General features: G+C 27.0%; 1 protein-coding gene across 8 annotated transcripts in view; it reads right to left on the minus strand.

The window, feature by feature from the left end:
- Window positions 1-23436, minus strand: part of LOC107448785 (multiple PDZ domain protein) — a 646665-nt gene that overhangs the window by 439294 nt on the left and 183935 nt on the right. For all 8 annotated transcript variants that reach the window (XM_071183400.1, XM_071183401.1, XM_071183402.1 and 5 more), the window contains one exon: window positions 17817-17951. In XM_071183400.1, coding sequence (XP_071039501.1) covers window positions 17817-17951 — 135 coding nt within the window. The remainder of the gene's footprint in view (window positions 1-17816; window positions 17952-23436) is intronic.

Raw genomic sequence — 23436 nt, forward strand, 5'->3', positions numbered from 1 at the left:
GGCTTCAAAAATTTAAATTTGCAATCAAGCAGACATTAATATTTAAACATAAAAATTTATCTAACACACAGTTAGCACAATGTAGAAAATTAAATATAATAAACCCATGCTCAAAAACTTGGTGGGGTTTAAATTTAATTTGAATGTTATAAAATCATACTTTATCTTTGCACAAAGGGGAAAAAAAAAGATGCTCATACTAAGTACAAAAAAGTAAGAAAGATTTGACTTACAGGTAACATTAATATAAAATCTTTTTCATTTTAAAGGAAGGAATTAACAGAATTGTACTTAATGGTGTTCTGATTTGGGCATATTTAAAGTTTCTTCACATGACATTCATTACCAGCAAATGTAACAATATCAACCAAAAAAAATGAATTTTAAGTATTTTTTTTTATTGCTGTTTGATATCAAATATGAAAAAAAAAAAGAAAACTATTCCTTATTCATAATGGAAGACAGAAAACTCTTTTCTTTTTCGTTTTATCATTTAATTTTACTAGTTGCTGGATTTTTTTTTTTTCTAGCAGCAATTTTTTCCCATTTGTCGTTTTTAAAAAATCCAAGGTCGAAAAAAATCTGTAGATGCTGTCATAAGACTGGGGAACTTTTTTTTTCTGTCGCGCAAGATTTTTTTAACAACTGTTAGATACTTTCGTATCACTGATTTCAAATCTGCAATCGGTTCCTCTCTCCAAGCAACACTTTTTCAAATGACATTTTTTAGTTTATTTCTGTTTAAATGCACAATGCATAAAAAAGTTTTTCAAATAGTTATTAAAATAAATTAGTTTTAATAATTAATTTACTGTCACATATTATTTTGTTTAAATTATTATTCTTTAACTATACAGTCAAAAAAGTCAGACTTCTTCGACTTCTTAGGAACTATTCGACCAATTTTGCTCAAATTTTGTATTTTGCCATATAAAATTATAATGTTTAAAATGATGGGGGGGGGGGATTTTTTACCTAAAAATTCAAAATTTTTTCGACCATTATTAAAAAAAATTATTAAAAAAAATTACTAAAAGTTATTTTCTTGCATGAAATTATTTTTGGATAAATGAATTTTATAATTGCGTTCAAAATTTTTCGATTCGCTCAAAAAATTCTAGAGATATAGCAAAATACGCGAAAAGTAAAATTATCATTAAAAGGTGCAAACTTTGGAGCACTCTCCTGACAAGAATGATGGTATCAAATATCTCAGATTGCGAATATACCCTATATTTTAGGGGTCACATATCAGAATACGTAAAAAAAATTTATGTTTATTCAAAGAAGGTACGTTTTTGTGTCTGATTTCGTAATTTAAAATATCGTCTGTCATTATTAATTAGCATTTTTGAGATCACCTCCTAGAGCCATTAAGATTGAGTCCTAGAACGTGAAGATCCGATCATTCGATCAAAAGTTATTCAAGGTGGTCCGTTTTTTTCCCCACACTGTAAAAGTAGGAAAACGTTTTAAATAACAGGAGCTCGCATAAATGCTACGACAAATTTCTAAGAATGTTACGGCACATCATCAGGATTAGAATTGCATAGGAACCCATGCCCGAAATTGTCATCATACGTTCCTATGGGGCACTTCCCTATTATAAACTGGATCTTCGTGAGCTGCTGAAAATGTCGTAATTTTAGTGTATCCTCAAAGGTCGTAATAGAGGAACGATCCTATCCGAGCATAGGTTCCTATGCAGTTTTAATCCGGATGATATGTCCTAATTCCCTTAGAAGTTAGTTGCAACATTTAGGCGATCCCCTGTTAGAAACCACGTTTTTAAACTTCTACATTTCGAAGAGAAAAAAAAAAGGCTAAAAATGTCATTTAAAAAAAATAAGTATCTTTAAAAGCAAAACTAATTTCAAATTTGAAATCCCAACACCCAAATTAGGTAAGATCAAGTATTTGTAGAAATGAAATAAACAATTTGTTCCTCAGTGTAATCTGCAGCTCTCGGTGCTGAGCTGGAGAATTTCTATTCCCCAAGGGAAATATAATATAACGACGTTTGACTATTTTTCATATAAAGTATGCCGATAAACAAAAACCTCATTATCACAAAATCAATAAATTAATAATTTGCAGACCTCCTAAGTCTAGGTTATCGTTATTTCTTTTAAATAAAATATTTTAAAACTTCATATGCACCGATGCTAGAAAAATAACCTGAATGTAATACAGATAGTTCGAAAATTAGTTCAATGACTAAAACGAGATATGTTAAAACAACACTAAGAAAAAGCATCTAAATATGCATTTGCTATTAAAGTGAGAATATGAAAAATCAACACCGGCGAGCACTCAAATCGATCATAAAGTTTCAGAACGCATTTGAATTTAGTATGCTACTTAGAAATTTGCATAACTGAAATAGAAAGAATATGACATTTCACGTTCATAAAAAAAGAAAATGAAAATTTAAATGAGAATTAGTAGAGAAACTGCATTTCCTTATGTAGTCTAAGATGAAGACTACTTTGGAACTTCATTTATTATTCCAGAATTTTAAAAATGCCACTACATTTCGGAAAGAAATAGTTAACATTTCTGCATATTTACATTTTCATTTCTTATGTCTGTTCTGTATTATTTAGAATATATAGGCAACATATAAAATGACATTAAGGCATAACATGATTAAACAGGAAAAAAAGAAACCAACAAAGGGCAAAATAAATTAATGAATGTATCAGTGCGATGCATTAGTAAACAATATAGAATGCCGTATTTTAAACTTAGCCAGATATATACACATTTTACAGATTTCGTCTCACTAAAATATATTTTTCTGCAGAATACACGTTTTTTTTTCCAATAAAGTTCTTGCTTAATTTCATCTTTTACTTTGCTTATTTGTTTTCTGACATTAAACTATCCATTCGGAAAGAGTGGTAATTTTGTAACAGTCCAAAAAAAGCTGGGAATTCTATACAAATTGCCATACGACTAATGGCATTATTCAATGAAAGTTAAAAAAAAAATTAGCTCCGATTTTACGATCAATTAGAAAAGAAAAATTATGAAAGCTGTACACCCTATATTTCTATTATATGAACAAAACTACGGCACTTAATTTTTTTTTCTCCAATGCCCACCTTTCAGAATGGCCCACCTGGGCAGCATGCATGCATCTAAGAGCAGATTTGTTGGCCACTCTTTCAGGGGCACCATATTAGGTGGGCCGATCGTACAGAGAATGAAAGAACATCCATGACTTGCCCGGGATTCGAACCCAGAACCTTTCTGATGCAAGGGCAGTTCCCTAACCCCTACACAGGCCGGTCGGCAAAAAAAGCACTTATTTATATTTTAAAAAAAATCAAATATCGTAAATTATTAAATTATCAGATTAAAAAAATCATATTGAACTTGTAAGTTTTATAATTTCTTAAAGCCTAAATTTTTATTCAAACAAAATTAATAACAACTAAAATAACTATAAAAAAAACATTAGCAAAATATTCAAAAGCATGAATATAATGCATGGAATAGATAGACTTGCTTAGATAATAAAATCGGCAAAATGGAATTCATTTTCAAAACGGATAATTACTTTCAACATTCACACAGAAGGACTTCCTCGCTTTCATATAAGTCTTGAGCTAAAAGAAACATCATTATTTTAACGAAGAAGTTTTAATTGTACTATTGATTTACGGATCAAGTCGAGTTCTGCGCCTAAAGATAACACAAGTTATTCCAGCACTATTTTCGATTTCTATCGGGAAAAATAGTACTGAGATGAAATCAATACTTATTCCATACCATAAATGACTCTTTTATTGCTGTTACCGTTTCCTCAAATAAGGTAGCAGAAAATCTTTCTTTTTGGGGGGGATTCCAAATCGATGTCTAATTCCTGGACAATTTGACAGTAAGAAGACTTTATCCCCCAAGTAATCTACAGCAGATTGGAACAGCGAGGAGATGTTATTGTCAGAGAATTCTAAAGAATGCAAGGATGGTGAAATAGGATTTCTAAACTGGAAGTCCCAAAAGGCGGAAAAAGAAGGAAATAGCTTACAATTTAAAATAAGTCAGAAGAGCTTTAAAGTACAAGTCTTGAGAAAATACGCTTTCAGTACAATGCGTTCAAACACTATTTTTAACACTGCTGTCACAGATCTAAGATGCTAAAATATAGGAAAACACTGAGTTTAAATCTTCTGCAGTCGTATAAATGAGCTTTTAAATTTGGAACAAATTACGATCCATAACTAAAAACAACATTTGTTACAAGAAAAAGTAGCATGCGGTATTAAATTAAAGATTAAAGCTTTAAAACTCAGAAAGATTAAAAACGAACAAAACACATGAATAATAATAGTTTAGTAAAAAAAAAAGAATGTTAGTTATAAGCACCTTGACAGTAACAGATAAAAAAAAAAATTCTACATCAGCAACAAGACTTAATTATCTAAGTCAAAGGTGAAAAAAAATTATTAATTGTTAATTGTACTGATGTCAGGGTTATTATTCATACATTTATGTTTTTCGGGAACACCAACATTCAAAATTATTTTTAAAAACAGAAGCTTAGAATGGCTAAATTTCCTGTATTAAAAACTTAGCTGTTAATAACATAAGTTGTTATTTAAACTGAAGATATTTTGTTCCAAAATTCTTTAACTCACAATTTCAATATGCTGCTCTTCATTCACAAGAAATAAATACAAATTATAGTATTTGCCAGGGTATTTAAAAAAAAAAAAAAAAAAAAAAAAAAAAAAAAAAAAAAAAAAAAAAACTTTCTTGATTATTTTTTTTAAAAAAAATCAAAGCAGGTTTATGGTAAACCTCGATTTAAAACAAAACGTTAAATAATATTTCAAATCGGGCATTTCAAGAAAACATTTTACAGCTATTCATTAATAATTTCAATAAACAAGTTAAAAATACAGTAGGGAACCGATTATCCGGAACGATCGGGGACCATCGATATTCCGGTTAACTGATTTTTCTGGTTTTCTGAATCGCTACAAAAAGCCGTTTTTTTTATAGTTAAACCCAACTAAAAAAAAAAAAAAAATGGAAATAATCTTAAAAAGAAGAAAAAACGATGAAGTAATACACTAATGATTATTTCGAATTCAAAAAAGAGCGAAAAATCCTAAAATCTTATGAGGAAAAAAAAAATTATTTCTTTTTTAAAAAAATGACGGGAAAACTAATCGAATTTTGTTCCGGTTTTTTGGTTTTCCGGTTTTCTGATTTCGGGATAACTGGTTCTGTACTGTACATACTTTCGTACCAAAACACCCTAACATAATTTTAAAAAAACGACAAAAAGATTATTAATATGCTTTACATTACTGTACAATTCCACTTAGCATGCAAATAAAAACTTAATTTCGAAATATTTAGTATTGCGTGTAAAAGAGAGATCATTTGTCAGTCTGTATAAGAAGTCATAATTCAGCATTATTTATATTAATGTCATTATCTTGTATTATACAATTTTCAGATTTACTAATAATTATTCTTCATAAAATAAATTTTTTTCTTTTTTAAACTATTGAATCAATGCAAATATTAATACAAAGGTGCATGAAATACTTAAAGAAATGTGCTTTTTCAAGTAAAAAAAATATTTGAAAATAGAATGAAAAGGAATAAAGATGACAGATGAACTGCATAAATATATCCGTATAAAATAGCTATGTTTTAGCACTAATGATTAAACGATAAATGAGTATAGTGTATGAATAATAAAAAAAAAATATGAATATATGAGTATATTAATAATAAAGAATAAAAATAAATAATAGACTACTTTTTTGCCACTTATTTTAACATAATGGAACTTTAAATGCAACAACGCGTTTATTAGCATAATGTAGCATTAAATAAAATACTATATAATACCTTAAAAAGTATTTCAGTATTTTATTTCAATATTCTAGAAAGTATTTATAGAATATTAATATATATATATAGAATAATATTTACAGAATACCATTAACAAAAAAGGACTGCATATGCATCGCAAATTTGTTTACAATGAAAACGGGGGGGGGGATCTTAATATAAACTAAAAAATAAAATAGATAATTCAAAATATCACCTTTTTTGGTGATAATAGCAAGCATAATGCATATTTAAAAAAAAAAAACGAAAAAGGAGTTAATAAAACTTTTGAGTTTATTCATTCAATAATTATTAACTAGTTTTAAAAACTAATCACTTCGCATGGCAAATTTCATTTTCAGAATTATCTAGGCATTTCAATTCATTCTTTAACCTTAAATTTGCTCACATTGATTTATTTTACAATATTTGTAAGAACGTAATGATGCGTAAACATTGCAAAATTCCATATTCATGTTTATTTAATGTAATACACATTATAATTAGCAACTAAGCACAAAATTTTAAAAAAATTATAGGAAGGCTAAATATTCTCTTTTTTTGTAACATTGTAACCATAAAAATATTTCTATGAATTTCTATGAACTAAATTATAAAAAAGAATAAAAGAAAAACAGTTTGGCTTAAAAAACCATAGGGTTAACAAAAAAGTGCTAATAAATCCCAAAAATAAGTTTTTTTTTTTATTTATTTTTTAAAATTACATCTCAATTTGTATAAGCTGCTATTTGAGAAAATCTAACAATTTTCCATTACGTAATTTTTTTTTCTTCTTCAATTTTCCACGAACTTACTTTGCTCCATAGTAAACGTACATTATTTATCAAAATATTACCTTTTGTAATACCAACAATATTTTACTTAATACCCATCGTAGAACAGCTGATTCTAATATGAGTGAACGGCTATGTTCAACTCTATAACCTAACACAGGGTTGCCACTCAAATCTGGAAAAAAAAAATTCCCTGCGTTTTCCCTGTACATATTATACGATTACTGAGCTCTTGCGTGAACTATATTGGGCTAACTATCTATCTATTTATTAGTTTTTAATTGCTAGAAAAACAGTTGAACATACTTAAATAATGCTATAGTAAAATAGTTCAGTATAGCTGAAATATCATGGTTAAATATCCTACAGATTACGCTTTGAGTGGTCACCATTTTTTAAAAGACAAAAGTAAGAAACAAAATTCCCTGTATTTTCCCAGTTTAAAAAGAAAAAATTCATATTCCCTGCATTTTCCCTGTTATTTTAGGTGATTTTTAAATTCCCTGTATTTTCCAGGTTTTCCCTGTTCTCCCTGCGGAGTGGCAATCCTGTAACAATTTGGAACCTAATCCAGAAGACAAGGAAACTCCTGGACCAGACCCGCCCGAGGAATTGTTTTATTATGGGAATTTGGAGGACTTTGTGAGAACGACAGATTTAACGTACACGCAGCAGTCATCATTTAATACACGGGGAACCTTCGGCCAGCTTGATTCGAACCGCCGTTCGAAAAAGAGCTCAACGCCCTACCAACCAGGCTTTTGACAATTAAAAATTATTTCTAACATATATTTAATAGCCGCTTACTAAGTTAATATTTTATTAACCTCTATAAAAGAAGAAAGTTTATTTTTAAATTAAATACAGAAATAGTAATTCCAGATGTTAATATTGAAAATTGTTTCCTCTGGTTACTTTTTGATCATCTCTACTATTGCAAGGTTTTTCACATTTTTAAAAAAAAATTAGTTTGCTTAGTTCATCATTCCTTCGATATCTATTTCATTACTGTGCTTATAAACCTTTTTTTTTATTATCCAATTCATTAGACAAATAAATAATAATTTAATAAAACACTAAAAATTATCACTATGTCTCTATGTAATCACTCTATGTAAAAAATATCACTATGATAAAATCTTTCACTATGAGTAATGACAACAAAAATATTTCTCAAGTATAAGATTAGACACGGCTATCATTTTAATCTGAAAATCTTTATAGTACAATAACCTTACTATTTTACTTTAGCATTTATCTTCATTAATTAAGGTGTTAGTATAAAGTAATGCACTGATTTTCAGTTTATGCTTTAAAGTCGCATAATAAATATAACTGATGTAGAGAACATCATGAGTGTGAGTTAATACATAAAAAATTTAATACTACTATTTTTTGTTTATTAAAAGTTTATATTCAATTCAGAGTAAAATAATCTAGCATTATGATGCAAGTCTAAACGTAACACTCGAAAATTTGCTATTATTTTAATAGGAAAAAGATTTAAGTAAATACTTTAAACTTATTTATACATTCTCAAAATGATCTTTCTTTGTGTTTCTTTTTCGAGTATTTTTGCGACATGAAATAGCCAATAGCCCAAATAGCTAATGATTGCAAATGTCGATCATTTTTTTCTATAAACTTAATGTTTAAGATATTCATCCAGATAGCATTAACCTTTTCAAACTGAATTTAATAATATTCAATTCAACTAACTCATAACTTGAGATTTTGGAAATATAGAATCTTCGAACAGAATACTTTCATAAAATGCCGACAGATGGAGACATTATCTGTGATTTTTCATAAATTAAAGCGAAAACACGAAAAATTTAATTTCTCTTCATTTGAAATCATTCTTCAAATATTTTCTCCGAATTAATGTGCTATGAATAAGTCTCTAATTTTTATATTTTTTACAGCAGAACTTTCATTCTCATCATTCAGAGCAAAAGCCAAACGAATATTAATTAAAATTTTTAAAGTTGCAGGCAGTGCCCTCTAAGAGAAAAATATTAAACAATTTGACAACATTAAACAAACAACATTTTGTTGTTCTTTAAGAACAACAATTTTTATGAAATAAGACTTTCAAATGACAAATTTATAATACTTCTTCTAATGAAGATACATAGAGATAAATTGAAAAAGAGAGAGAGAACGTAATCACTAATTTTTTAAAAAGTTTGGGGAAAAATAAAGAGATTATGCACGTGAAATTGCGGTTACTAGTAATTCTAAATACATTTATAAATTTATTATTATTTCTCTCCACTCCTGCATTTATAAATAGGAGGACATCCCATCTACATTTGAAAATTTAGTATATTAAGTACAAACACTTTTTTTTTCTATTTTTTTTTTTTTTTTTTTTTTTTTTTTTTTTTTTTTTTTTTTTTTAAAAAACACCAATACCGGCTGTGCTACCTAGGACCCTGAAATTTGGACATCGGATACAAGAGACAATTTTATTCCTCAACTAGTCTTTACAGATAGCAGATGCTTTTCTCTTCAATTATTTAATTGATAACATCAACAGGGTGCGTTTCCAGATTTTTCAACAAAAATAAGCACCTTTTAAGAACTTTTTTCTATCGTTTAAAGCTGTTAATTTATAAACATAAAATTCAGATATTTTCAAAAAACTTTACATAATCATGATAAAATAACTAATTTCTGATAAATAGTGCAGAGAAAATTGTGAAAATCATACATTTCTTTGTAATTTAGAACGCCAATCGACACAGCAAACAAAAAATCTCTATTTAAAAAGTAGAATATTAATCACTTTTTATAAACCCCGAATAAAAAAAAAGCACCTTTAAGGGCTTTTAATAAACGTAGATCAAAAATAAGCACCTTTAAGCACTTTTTAAAAACGCTACGCACCCATGATCAGTGATGTTTGTCAGCTTACAGCTATTGTTGGTGGGGCAAAAAAAAAAGGCGTTTTAATGAGAGCTTCTTGATTATTCATTTTTATCATACTCAATCAGTGCGGACATGGATGGTAAATGGAGAAGATTTATCCGAATCAGTATTTTGATAAAGTTAACACTCATGGCGCATATTTCTGTAAAACTAAATAGTGTAAAGTTAGAGGTAAATGAAATAAAAAAGGAAGCAAATAATCAATTTCAGCAGGAAAATAGCTTGTTTCGATAAATCTCGACCATTATATGTTAGCCGCGAATATTATTTTTAAAGCCAAATAGTTTTTTTTTAATTACCGAATATTATTTCTATTATTAGTGAGATGTGCTTACCGACGAACGTGCTGTAATAAATGTACGTAAAGTCATTGAGATGGAGAACATATAATGATGACGACAAATAATTATTCCAATGGTGACGAACGTGTTGCTATCAATGAGATAATATAAATTTATCGAGAAGAACAACAAATAAAGAGAGAAGACTAATGGGCATTTTAATTTACTTATATAAGAGCATATTTTAAATTAGAAAAACATTTTACATTATTTTGCTTTTTTTTAAAAAAATTATGTCGTTAATTGCCTTTCAGTTTATAAATGATTGCGGAGCGTTAATAATTATCAGTTCAAAAACTATTTACTATATTTTTTTCCGCGTATGAAGAACAGATATTCAGGATCGTGAAATGTAGATGTAAAGAAATATGAAATATATCACATTAATATTTAGATATTAGGCATAAATAAAACTAAATTAAACTAAAACTTAATTACGAAACAATGGCATAGTGAACTAACATCGTAAATTGTTTAGTTGGCTAGAGCGTTCTACCCTAGTTTCCCTGTAAAACTATTTCACAGCCATGAATGTTACATTGCAGGGAAACAAAGAAACGTTAATGCTTGTTGTCAAACGTTTTCAAGCATCGGCAAAAAGAACAGCCGTTTCCATTTATAAATTACATTTTTACTTATAATTAATTAAGGTTATTTAATTGATAATTATCAATCTAATAAATTTGTAAGATGTCTAATTTTGAATTCTAAATAAATTTTCCAGAATTATTCTAAATAAATTTTCCAAAACATTTGTGTTTCGTGCCCAACGGTACTTAACCTGAATGTAAGAACCGAGTATAATTTTTGTACCTGAGACATTACTTAACCCAAAAAAGTTTTAAAATGAGTTAAAGTGAATATTGAGATATAATTTTTTTTAAGAATTTTTGTTAAAAATATTTAAGATTGCAGGTAAGTTAGTAGTCTTTACAGATTAAAATTTCCTTACATATTAAAATTATATGAAGAATCGGCATTTTTTTCTGACAATAAACAAACTGATTTTAACTATAATTAAACACTTATATTCAGCGATCTAACACAAATCGTAACCTTCAATTTATAGAACAAATTAATTCAAAATAACTAATTTATTTTAATATCAGTAATTTTACAATTTTCTAAAATAAATAACTTTAAAAATAAAATATTAAAATAAAATTATTTTAATTGCTTTCTAAAAATGTACTGAATGAAATCAATAACTTCAAATGGCTTACTGTATAAATAAAATTTAAAGCAATATATTAACAATTTGATATTTTATTTAAACCTAATTTGACAGCTCAACAGGTAGCTGTTGAACACTGATTTAAAAGTCAAATATTTATACTATTATGATCAACAGAAAAACAAACAAAATTGAAGATATTAGCGCATTTAAAGATTTATTTATAAAATCTAGCATCTAAAATATTTCATATAAAATAAATTTCTTCTAATTTATCATTATATTTGACAGCATGCAACAAAAACTAATAAATATACTAACGAATTTAAAATACATTTGAAAAATATAAAATTTTAAATAATTTTTTAAGAATGCATTTTCTTTTTAACTTAAGTTTATTCTAATAGAGAACAATTATAAAGATCAATAACTAGAAGATATCAGCAAATTTTTAAAAAAAAATATTTGTAAAACAAATTATTTAAATATATACTTACAATATATTTCTCTTAATTCATTTTTATATCAACGTGAAATATTGTCAATATATATGAAATAAAACATACCAACGAATTCCATATTACATTTTTAAAAAAAAGTTTTAAATACTTTAAATATTCTATTTTTTTTTCCTAAATTAGTTTTATAATATATCATAGAAAATCATATCATAGAAAATCAAAATATTTTATATATATATATATATATATATATATCATAGAAAATCAAAATCTTATAAATAGAAATAGAGAACGAAAAAAATAGCAATTATGTAATTAACTAGATTACTGCACAACATTAATACATAGGGTAGGAGTGCCTGCCCAATCTGAAAAATTGTTTTACTGCAAAAAAAAGTAAATAAGTTCCACTGCAGGAATTGATAGAAGGCGGAAAAAGGAAATAAAATATTTGTGTTAGCTGAACTGTAAAAGTGTTTCACTGCTTGAAAGGTTACTAAGCAGTGAAAACAAATATCCCTTTTTTCCACATTCCTTGTAATAGTAGGGGAAAAGAATGCTATTCTGACAGGGTACTGAGTTGATTGGGTTAAATTATTATGAATTTCCAACGGCATTTCATAATTATTATTCAATTGATTTTAATATTTCATCAAATATATGATTGAAGACACATACTAACGCAGATGTTAATTATTTCAAAAACATACAAACAATATCACGCTAATGAAATTAATTTCATTTTTGGCAGGTAAAACCTAATTATTTTTAACATAATTTTTAAAGTCACTAAAATTCAAAGCAATCTGACTTGACTGCCCTTTTAAAAAAAAAAAAAATACTTAAATAAAATATAAGGTAAATATCTGAGAATTCAGGATTTTTAAATTATTATTTGCCTTTAAAAATTACATGGCACGTTTAAAACAAATAATTCACTATTTAAGAAATAATTTTGATTTTTCTGTATAAACATTGATCTTTGAAATGTCAATTATTTCTCACAAATTCTGCTAAGAAAATTAAATTTGACTTAAGTACACATAACAAAAAGTTAAAAATTCTCACTTTTGAATAATCACAACATGGTTAATTTGTAGAGATTACTACAAGACATCGAATATTTTATTTTTAGTTCTAAAATGCTGGTATATATTGGCATTGATCTAGTTAACATCGATTTTCTAACAGTCAATTTAATAAGACTTGCTTTAAGTACTTAAAATTTATCAGCTGTGAAAAATGCTAATGACACATATAAATCAAATAGGTTACTGAATTTAGGGATAATTAGGGTAACACTGAAAATTGAAGAAAAAAAATTTTTTTTTAACATCAAAATGAAACAAATCTAAGCCCCTAAATTTCAAACTTACTGTAAGAAATAACGTTTCATTTTGTTGTGTTAAACAAACTTTGAAAAATAATAATAAATATAAAAAATTTTCCAGAAACGCAGTAGCATTCCACTTTCACGTTGAAAATATTTTTAACATACAATGAGAAGTACAGCCATCTGTTGAAGAAATTTTCAACTACATAGCTTTCCGTAACACAAAAATGATGTAATATTAATTCTCTTGACTGAATATTAAATCTTAAATTAAAGAATATAATGGTTATACAATGATGGCCTTTCATTCTTTCAAAAATTGTTTTTATCCGCTAACAAGAGTAAAAAAAACCACACCTTAAAATTCAACGACTAAAATAATATAATTTGTAAAAATCAACGTATTTAATCCCTGATGTTGATTTCCGCAAGCATATGGTGTGTAGATTCTAATAATTCAGAGGAACTTAAAACTATTAAATGTAAATACATAGAAAAACTTTATTGCATCTTTATTTATTAATTTATTTTTATGTTTTACTTTCATCAAACTGATGTCTATAGCTTTTTCTTCATCATTAGGTTGGAGTTTTAAATTTAAAATTTTTTTTAGGATTGCAGTTAGATAGTTTTCAGGATAGCAGCACCCAAATAAAAATCCTCCCTCTATTTCTTTTGTACAAACTTATTTAAAAAGAAAAACTCTATTTCGACTATAATATTCAATCTACAATAAAAAAATAAAATAAAAATAATAATTCTAAGATTAGAAAATCTTTTGTAATATTTCTAACTGCATTCATTAGCCCCAACTTAAATAACCCAAAAACTGCTGATTATTTTAATGTACTGTAATTAGAAAAGATCCAAAACAAAACATTATAGAGGAATCAGAAATCTATTTTAACAAACTTGAGTATCATAACAATTCTATAACAAACCGTTTAAATGCTAACAGTATCTGAAATTATCTTCTAAATTTATTTTAAACTACTTTAACAACTATTGTAATGGTATTAGCTATAACTATGTAAATATTTAATTTGATTATTTTTGCATACATAACTAGAAAACATCGGAGCCAAGTAGGTTCATTTTACATTATTTATCATAACATCATTAAATTTTTTACCACATATTATATTTCTTTTTATATATATATATAAAAAAAATAAGCCAGTTTGAAAAAAAGAAGGGGAAAAAAATCTTAGTAACATTCATTTAGTAGTATGAAATATTAATCGAAATTTTGTTTATAGGGGATAAACGATTTATGTAACATTTATAATATTTCCTTTTTTATTTCTAAAATTTTAAGAAAATAAATGCACATTTAATCACTTACGACGAACTATTAATATACAAACTATTTAGTCTTCTTAAAAAGTTTATTTAAAGGCTAAAAAAAATTTTATGATTCATTAATTTAGAAGGGAAAAAATAGGGAAAATAGTTTGGAAAAAAAAAGAGGAAGAGAGAAGAACACATTTTTAAAATTGTTAAATTACTACGGTCAGTTTTTTTTTCCTTAACATGAAGTACTATAATGATCTGATATTATCGAAAATTGAAAGAGACAAATAAAACTTGATTCTAAATAGCATTTTAAGTAAACGCATCGTGCTGCCATCTATACTGTGAATTTTCAAGTTTAAAAATAAAGATGGTAGATTTAAAAGTTTCGTTTTTAAAACATTTGTTATTTTTTACTCATAAGTAAACTGGCAGAGAATTTTTCATTTTGATCCAGATTCAACTGTAAAAATTATCAGTATTAATTCAAAGTGCATGTTATAACGTTCGTTTTCAAGAACATTATAAGAAAAGAAAGCCCTCACATAGATATATTCCTGTTGTTCAAAAATACTGCCATACAGCGTTTGTCTTAGCCCAAACTAAAATACTATTTTTATTTAAGAAGCTATTTACACGAAAGCAAATTTCCATATTTTGAGCATGGAATTTTTTCATTTTTCAAATTTTTAAGTCAGGGTTTAAAAAATTTAGAAAAAAAAAAACCTTGACAAAATTATGGGTTCCAGACACCGAAGGTTTCCAATTTTGTTGGCTATGAATTCCCAGAAGTTCCAGCTTCATTTAGAGGACCTTGAAAGACGAAGGTATCGGCATCCATTGAAAGGAGATACCCAATTGTCGACTAAGCATACTAAAACTTTAAATTTGAAATCTGCTACTTTTTTTTATGAGTGGAAATTAATTTCTTTAATAGGTGTATATTTGAATAATGCAAAATAGTCTATGAAGAATAAAATATCACTTTCAAACAAATTGAAATATTGAAAATATTTTGTTTGATGCACTTTTTTTACCATGGAATAATATCCACTAACATTTATATAAAAAACGAATTCAAAATATAGATTTATATTTTTGTAAATATTTATTTTATTTTCAGTGCAAAGTTATTGCTTTGTTTTTTTCTTTTTTTTTTTTAAATTTAACTATACTTTTGTTAAGGATCATGTATGTTATCGAGAAGTTTGCGTCGGACATCTCCAATGTTGTGCATACCACTGCTCCAACATTATAAATTAAGTTCATTAGATGCTCTGAATATGTACTAGATCTGTACTAGATGTACTTAAGTTTACTAGAAGCTCTGAATAATATGTTGAAAGACCACTACTTATTTAGAAAATATCTAACATGAAGAATGGAGTTTTTTCCGTGGTTAATTAAATAAAATTCGAACTTAGGTTTTATCACAGTTAGGTATGAATTCACAGGTAAGGATTCTAGTCTAGTTCCAAATTCATTTTTAATTTATGCAAAAGTTAAGAGAGAGAGAAACTTTATAAACGTTAAGAATGGTTAACAGAGAATCATATTTAGCCTCTTCCAGGGTGCACAGCTAGATTTTTCAACAAAAAATAAGCACCTTTTAAGTACTTTTGAAGCACTCAAAAAACATTTTTAATCATTTTCCAAAAAAACAAAAAAAAAATCATAATTAGGATCTATGCAGAAATAAAAAAAAATTTCTATCATTTAAAGGTCTTAATTTATAAATATAAAATTTACTTAATCATGATAAAATAAATAGTTTCAGATAAATATTGCAGAAAAATTTGCATTTTTTTGTAATTTCGAAAAACAATTGACAAGACAAAGAAAAAAAAATATCTTTAATAAGATAGAAAATTAAGCACTTTTCACAACCCCGAATAAAAAAAGCAACATTAACATAAAAAACAAAAATCAAAAATAAGCACCTTTAAGCACTTTTTAAAAACTCTACGCACCTTGCCTTTATTACCTCAAACCATATGTGGGGGGGGGGCATCGCTTCTTAGCTTCTGAAAACACGCCGTAAGAAAATTTATAGTTTTACCCTCACTGAAACATTCATGAACCTTTAAGCTTTCTGGAATGCAGAACATGTAAGTTATTTGGGTAGAATTGCACATAAGGGAAGTGATTTTCGAAAAATGACGCAAAATCGCTCGAAAACCTAAGTAATTTTAAATATTATATAATTTAGTTACTCTGTTCGTTCTTTTGACTTAGTAGCTTTGTGGTTTGTATGAAGCTTTTAAATTTATATTTACTTAATATTTAAATGTAATAGAGTCAAGAACATGCAAGTCCGTGTATGTGTACCTTCATATGTATGGCGAAATTTATGACAGGGTAGAAGTCAAGTAAAACCGCATTGTATTACCAGCATTTAATTGTATATCCATTTAGTAATATTGTATGTCTATTTTAATTAATTGTTTTATGCTGTACATACATACATTTAATATTTTGTGTTCTTTTCTCATAATTTTGAAAATTTTACAACCAAGGATTAGATAATTCTTTTATAATTAATGTTAGATTCTTATCAATAATTACTTGTTTTGTGTGATTTGCATAATTAAAATAGTTTTGAAACTGCGATTAAATGCAGCTTTGAATTGCACTTTGATAAAATTTCAAATTTTAAAAAAAAAAATTATAATAATAATTCTATATAATTATTTGATTTATTAATTATTGTATTTTAATTGAACATAATATAACATGCATGCTTGTTCCTACTTTAGGTGCAATTCAACTTGTGAAATATTTAGAACTATTTTAAAACCGGAGGTCCGCGTGTGTATACCTAAAATTATTAGCCCCTGGCAGTATAATTCATGTTTTGTTTATCTTATTACGACTTAGAAATTCGTAAAATAGAAATTCGTAATTATAAAATATTTTTTTGAAATATTTCTTTATAATTAAATCGTGAAGAGGTTATTTTCGAATTTGGTTATTTTATTTTGAATTGGAAAGTTTTATGCGAAAAACAGATGTAATTTTTTATAAATTAATATTCTTTTCATAATGTATTCAATCTATTGTTTTTTTTTTTTTTTTTTTTTTTTTTTTTTTTTTTTTTTTTTTTTTTTTTTNTGTTTTTTTTTTCTCCAAATTTTGCTGTTTTTTTATCGGCATTTTACTTTTAAAAAAAATATAAAAATAACGAAAATATTAAATAAATTATGGATAATTAGTGGGATATAAATATAATAACAGGTTCCAGAAATCATTACTGATTTAAAAAGAAAGTTTCAAACAGCGGAACCCTTTACTCTTTCGCGAAAACCTAGAGTTCCAAGGAACACCTTTTGAAAACCGCTGCAAGACCTGAATCGGTCAACTCTAAAACAGTTTCAAAAATGTAGTCTGTTTTTTTAATCATCTCGTTGACAGCGCTTTATTTATGTTTAAGTTGCCATTGCTTTGATGACTATTACTATACCTAGGCTGATTAGAAAACAAATTGAAAAAATACAAAATAATCAACAATAAAAATCCAGAAAAAGCAAATCAAAATGTCTGTATTCGGGTTATAATAGAACTGGCAGCAAATAAAATAAAAATTCTGAAAATAATTAAGGGGAGGATACGAAAGAATCGAATACATACCCTGTCCGCAACACCTCCAGGCAATATGGTTTTAACCACCACTCCGGTACTGCGGCCACCGATAATACCAAACCCAAGTCCAGAACCGTCATTGAGTAGCTCTATAGATTCAACCTGAGCCCACTCAGTGTTTAACTAAAATGAGAAAAGAAAAAATAAATATTTTAATCACATCACAAAGAAAAGATTTAGGTAATAAATGAAGTTTTCAACGTAGATACACAACTGAACACCACCTGATGAAAAACAGTTGAAATCGAAAACATTTTGTTGGATATACCTAACTGAGCTTAATTTCCGATAACAAACATATTTTGAAAGCTTATTTACATTTTTTTTATTAATATATAAAAATAATTTCATGTGGTTAAACTTTCTTTAACGTGTTAATATCGTAAAAAGTTCACGATATATTAAAAAAAATACATACCTGTTGAGAAGATATCCAAAACATTATAACATCTTAGCTATAGTTTGTCTAAAGCAAGAATTCCCCGAGGTATTCGTCTGGACCTGTGGCGGTGACTATGTTAACGAGGTATAACCATTTAAATAAAGTAGGGGTGTAGGGTCATTGTTTAGAAAGATTTTGGCTTGGTCTGGTCAGCGAGAAAAAGGGAATATTTTTCTTTGATCTATTGTGTTAGCTCTGTCTAGAATGAAGAGAAGCTACCTCTTTGAAATGCGCTATTCTTGCTCCAATAGGAGCAGTCAGTCTCAGACTTGGTGGCAGGGGAGTTCTAACTATAGACAAACTACATACTTTTCAGTTCAGGTGTTATTGAGCGTTAAAGATAGATAATTATCATTTTAACATTAATATTAACTACGCGAACTTCGGGAGGGGGATATTGCAAATACTAAGTAATAGTTCTGCAGATAAACGTCACAGTTAAGACCTTCCTTAGCAAACTACATAGTTTTTTTAAAAAAAAAAACATTTTTTGCATGTATATACGAAAGAAGCTAAATATAATATAACGATTAGAGGCAAACAATGTACACTGATACATAAAAATATAATTTCTAATTCAGACAATATGTAATAAAGCTATTGATAATAGAGTACAGATTTAGACAAAACAAAGACAGGGCAAACAATTTCTATTTGGTAGAAGAAAGTTCTAGAATTAGAAAACTGATAAGTACCATCCTCTTTGTAAGAGGTAAAAAGCTGCACCACCTAGGTAAACAGAAGGGAGAAACTTATAAGGGAGATATTGATATCGAGACAAATGAGGTATTATTTTCTATGCATTTTTTTACGCTGTATCAAATGATACCAAGTTTAAGACAAGAGAACAAATAGTGTAGTAGTTATAATGGTTTTACGTATAAAAAGTACGATTTTATATTTATATCGTACTTATTTATGCCTCCAATATCTTTATCTAGGCAAGTATTTTTTTTAACGCTAAATCGAAAGAAGCAAAACCCAATCAATAGAAGTGGTAGTACCGGAATTGCAAAAGGTTTTTATGCCCAAAAAGTACAATGTTCGACTTTTCATTGAATCGCATAAAACCAATCAGTCCATAGAATAAATAATTCATAAACTTACTGAAATTAGTTTTGCGATAAGTTACAATCAAAATAATTATCGCAATATCCATTCGAGTATTTTAGTTCCTTTTGTTCTCATGATTTTTAAATGACAAAATTTTTTCTCGACTTAGACCTCACAGTCCTTGTTTTAATTTAACCTTGGGTAATTTTTTTTCATCGGCTTAGAAAAAAACATTTAATATCAGATCTAACTGCATCCCAAGAAATAAATTTTCGATAATGATTTATTATTTCGATAAGGATTACGACTGTTTAAACAATAAAAGCTCTTTTCAACTATAAAAGATTTTTTTTTATAGTTTAAACCAGTTAAAAGTTAAAATGTTATTTATCGCCACCGCGTGTGATCAAATTCAAGACAACAAAATAGACAGTAGGTAAAAAGTACTCTCAGGAAGTTGAAAAAATTAAGATTGCCGAAATTTGTAGAGAAACGTTTTCTATGATTATATATAAATGAATATAAATATGGAATATAACTAAATCGATAACAAAAAAATGATAAAAAGTATGAGCATGTGGATATATACAGAATAACTTTCTTTCAAAATTTATACACATTAAAACAGATTTTGAAAAATCACGTTTCTAAGTAGGGCAAATTATATTTTTGCCATTTCTAAAAAAAAGGAGAGGGAAGAAAAGTTACATTAAATGCATCAAATGAAACCATGAAATAAGAATTATATTTATTAAATAAGAAAACTGATTCTCAACCAATGTGCCGCGGCACTTTTGTGTGCCGCCAAATTCTTAAAATGTGCCGCCAAATATTAGAAATGATACAATAAAAATTATAATGCTATTTTTTATTGTGAGTAAAGTTTAAATTAAAGAAATATACTTTTTATAATTTTTCCACGCTTTAACCGTGTGAACATCTTTGTCGGCGATTGTCTTATCTCTGACAATCTTAAAATAAGTTAAAATAAGATGGAAGTGCTTAAATTGTTTGTTACACACAATTTTAAAAAAGGTTGAAATAAGTAGGAAATTTAATGACTATTAAAATTATTGATTAAGCTAATATTAAAATTATTGATTAAGGTAATATTGAGCAAGCTAAATATTAACTTTCAAACGGAAATAAAAGCTGATCATTAAAGTAAGCTATGAAATTAATAAACAAATTAACAAAGGACAATAAAGTTGTAAAATATAAAAAACAAATCAACAAAAGAAAACTTACAAAAAAATAAGCTAATAATTAATAATAAGCAAAAAAACTAGTTAAAAAGAAATCACAAAAAAATAACAGTTAAAGTAAAAAAAAAAAATAATAGAGCTAACAATCAATAACTGGCAAAAAAAAATTAACTAATAAAAAATTAGTCAAAAGAAATAATTATTCCCTTAATAAACGTGCTTTTGTAGTACAGATTATTTTATTTCACATTAAAAATTATTATCACAAACTATTTAACACAGTGCAAAATAGGTAAGTAAACAACTTTTAATCTAATTTTTTTCATTGCGTGCCGTCAAATTTCGAAATCGTTATAAGTGTGCTGCAACAACAAAAAAAAGCACTGCATTATTCATTGCATGCAAATTTATTACATGTATATTCATTATATTAGATAAAAAATATTATGTAAGAAAAATATCTATTATATATTTTGAAAGCTGGGGACAATAATAATATAAGAAATACATGTATCAAATAAAAATATAGGAAGAAAAAAAAAGTTAACTTAAATAAAACTACATATAATAAAAGAAATATATATATATTATATAAGAAAAAATGGAAGAAAAAAATAGGTGCAATACATAAAACGATGCTGCATAAATAAAATATATTTATTATGTAAAAAACAAGAATCAAAAATAAGTACAACTGCATTACAAAATACAAAATGTTTCAAAATCGTTTATACATTTTATATGGAAAAGTTAACTATTTACACTATTTAGCCCAACAACTTATTTTTAGAATCATCCATAAAGAAAAAATGTTAACCCTCATCCTTGCTTCTTTACAACAGATGTTCAGAAATCCCAAGAATTCGAGAACGAAAATAAATTTTGAAATTGTTGAGAAAATTTTCTCCTGGACACGAGAATTTTCGTCTCTCAGGCTAGCAATTTCATTCAAAAACGTTTCGATTTTTCAGAAACGCAACTATCAGTATAGCGTGAAATTCCTTTCGGTAGAAAAGTATTTTTCAGAAGAAAGAAAAAAAAATACACAGACAGGAAAATAGTGGATCGAATATTTTGCAAGATAAAAAGAATCGATGGATGAGGAAAAAAATCGAGACCGGAATTTTAACTTGTAGAGACACATTCTTAGGAAGGTAAAAAATTGCAACACGGATAGTTTACTTCATTGTCTTGAAGGTTAAAAAAAAATCACAGAAAAAGCTAATTATATGATTGAATAAAAAAATTGGCAATTACACTAGGTATTTCTTTAAGAAATAAGGAAAAAAACAATGAGACGGTTCTAGTGATTAAAAGATGCGCTAATTGGATAAAAAAAAATTGATTCATACATGTGTTCCGTCATCAATATATTTAAGAATCCTTCACCAAAGTGAAGACAAAAAAAATTTAAAATAAATCGAAGAAAAAAATAAAAACGCTACCTTAATCCGACGTATCCCTTTTGAGAAGGACGAGGTGCCCAACACAATAATTACTTGATTAAAAAACTTCTTTAACTTCAAAAATACGTTGACAGAAATTAAAGCGCTCAAAAATAGGCCCCTACCAGACATTAATTAGAAGAAACTAAGGTGATTGGAAATGAAAGTCGCCAAAAAAAAAAAAAAATAATAATAATAAATAAAGGTTAGAATTTAGTAAATCGCTGGGAATTTACCACATACATTGTCAATGCGACATTGGCTACATTGGACAAACCATTGTATTTTAAAAATCAGACTTAAGGAATACGATAGATGTGTCTGTTATCTATACGATAAATTATCAATTGCTGCATACTGTTGGAATCTTGAGCGAAAATTCAATTTCGACAATGCCAAAATTATTCCCTCCACCCTCCAATCACATCAGCTCATCTAGATGCTCTACAATCTTATTTCATTCATATGAATGTTAATTTTGTTGTTAACGACATCTGTTCCTCACCACCTCTCCATACAGAGTGGAAATGCATTTTACCCCTGATTTGCCCTTCTCGGACACATTGGTTTCACTTGTTATGTTTTTTCATCTTTATATTTGTTTCACTCTCGGCTACTCCGGATTTCTCACTTTTATTTTTTATTTTTCGTAGGTAACTGTATATTTTATAGTTCAAATCACTTTTTGTTTCCTTGTATTCAGGTCTACCAAGTCTTGAGAATGGGCGCCTGTTTTTGAGAGTTTGAAACATGTTAACTATCCTTTCCATCTGCATATTTTTGAAGCCAATAAAGTTTATTAACTGAGTTAAATTTTACCGCTTCAGCATTTTGGAATTATTTATTTAACATCAATATTTGTTTGATTGCCTTGTGAAACTTGTAGGTGTTTTTGATAATAAATTATAAAATTTTCATCATAAATTAATGTTAAGTGGTAAATATGAATAATGATACTGAATATGGATATTAACAAATAATACATTTAAAAACGAAAGTAAATAAGTTTTAATTAATTTAACTTAATAGAGTCTTAGAAAAACGAATGATATTGAGTATTTAACTCCTAGAAAAGATGGCTGTTAATATTTCAGTTCAAAGTTACTTCAGTTTTTCATTCAATTCGTTAGATTCTTTTATACTATTAAAAAATAAACATTTTATAAAAATGTTCTCCTAAAACAACGTGTACTGAAATAATAAAAAACAAGCTTCATTAGCATTGCATATGGACAATTTAGCATAGAGGAATGAAGAATTATAAAATAATCTAAAAAAACTATAGCAAATTGTGTTGGAAAAGAACTCGAAAATCGGCAAAGTCTTCCAAAAAAATTATAAGAAGTTTAAGAATTTAAACAATAGGTTTTCGATTCTTTGATATTGTGCTAAAAAAAAGTCGATTGTTTTAAAAAAAAATACCCTATGACTATTTGCAAATAACAAGGGATAAAAAACGCCAT

This window comes from Parasteatoda tepidariorum, chromosome 7, assembly GCF_043381705.1.
Source record: "Parasteatoda tepidariorum isolate YZ-2023 chromosome 7, CAS_Ptep_4.0, whole genome shotgun sequence".
In the NCBI taxonomy this organism is placed as follows: Eukaryota; Metazoa; Arthropoda; class Arachnida; order Araneae; family Theridiidae; genus Parasteatoda; species Parasteatoda tepidariorum.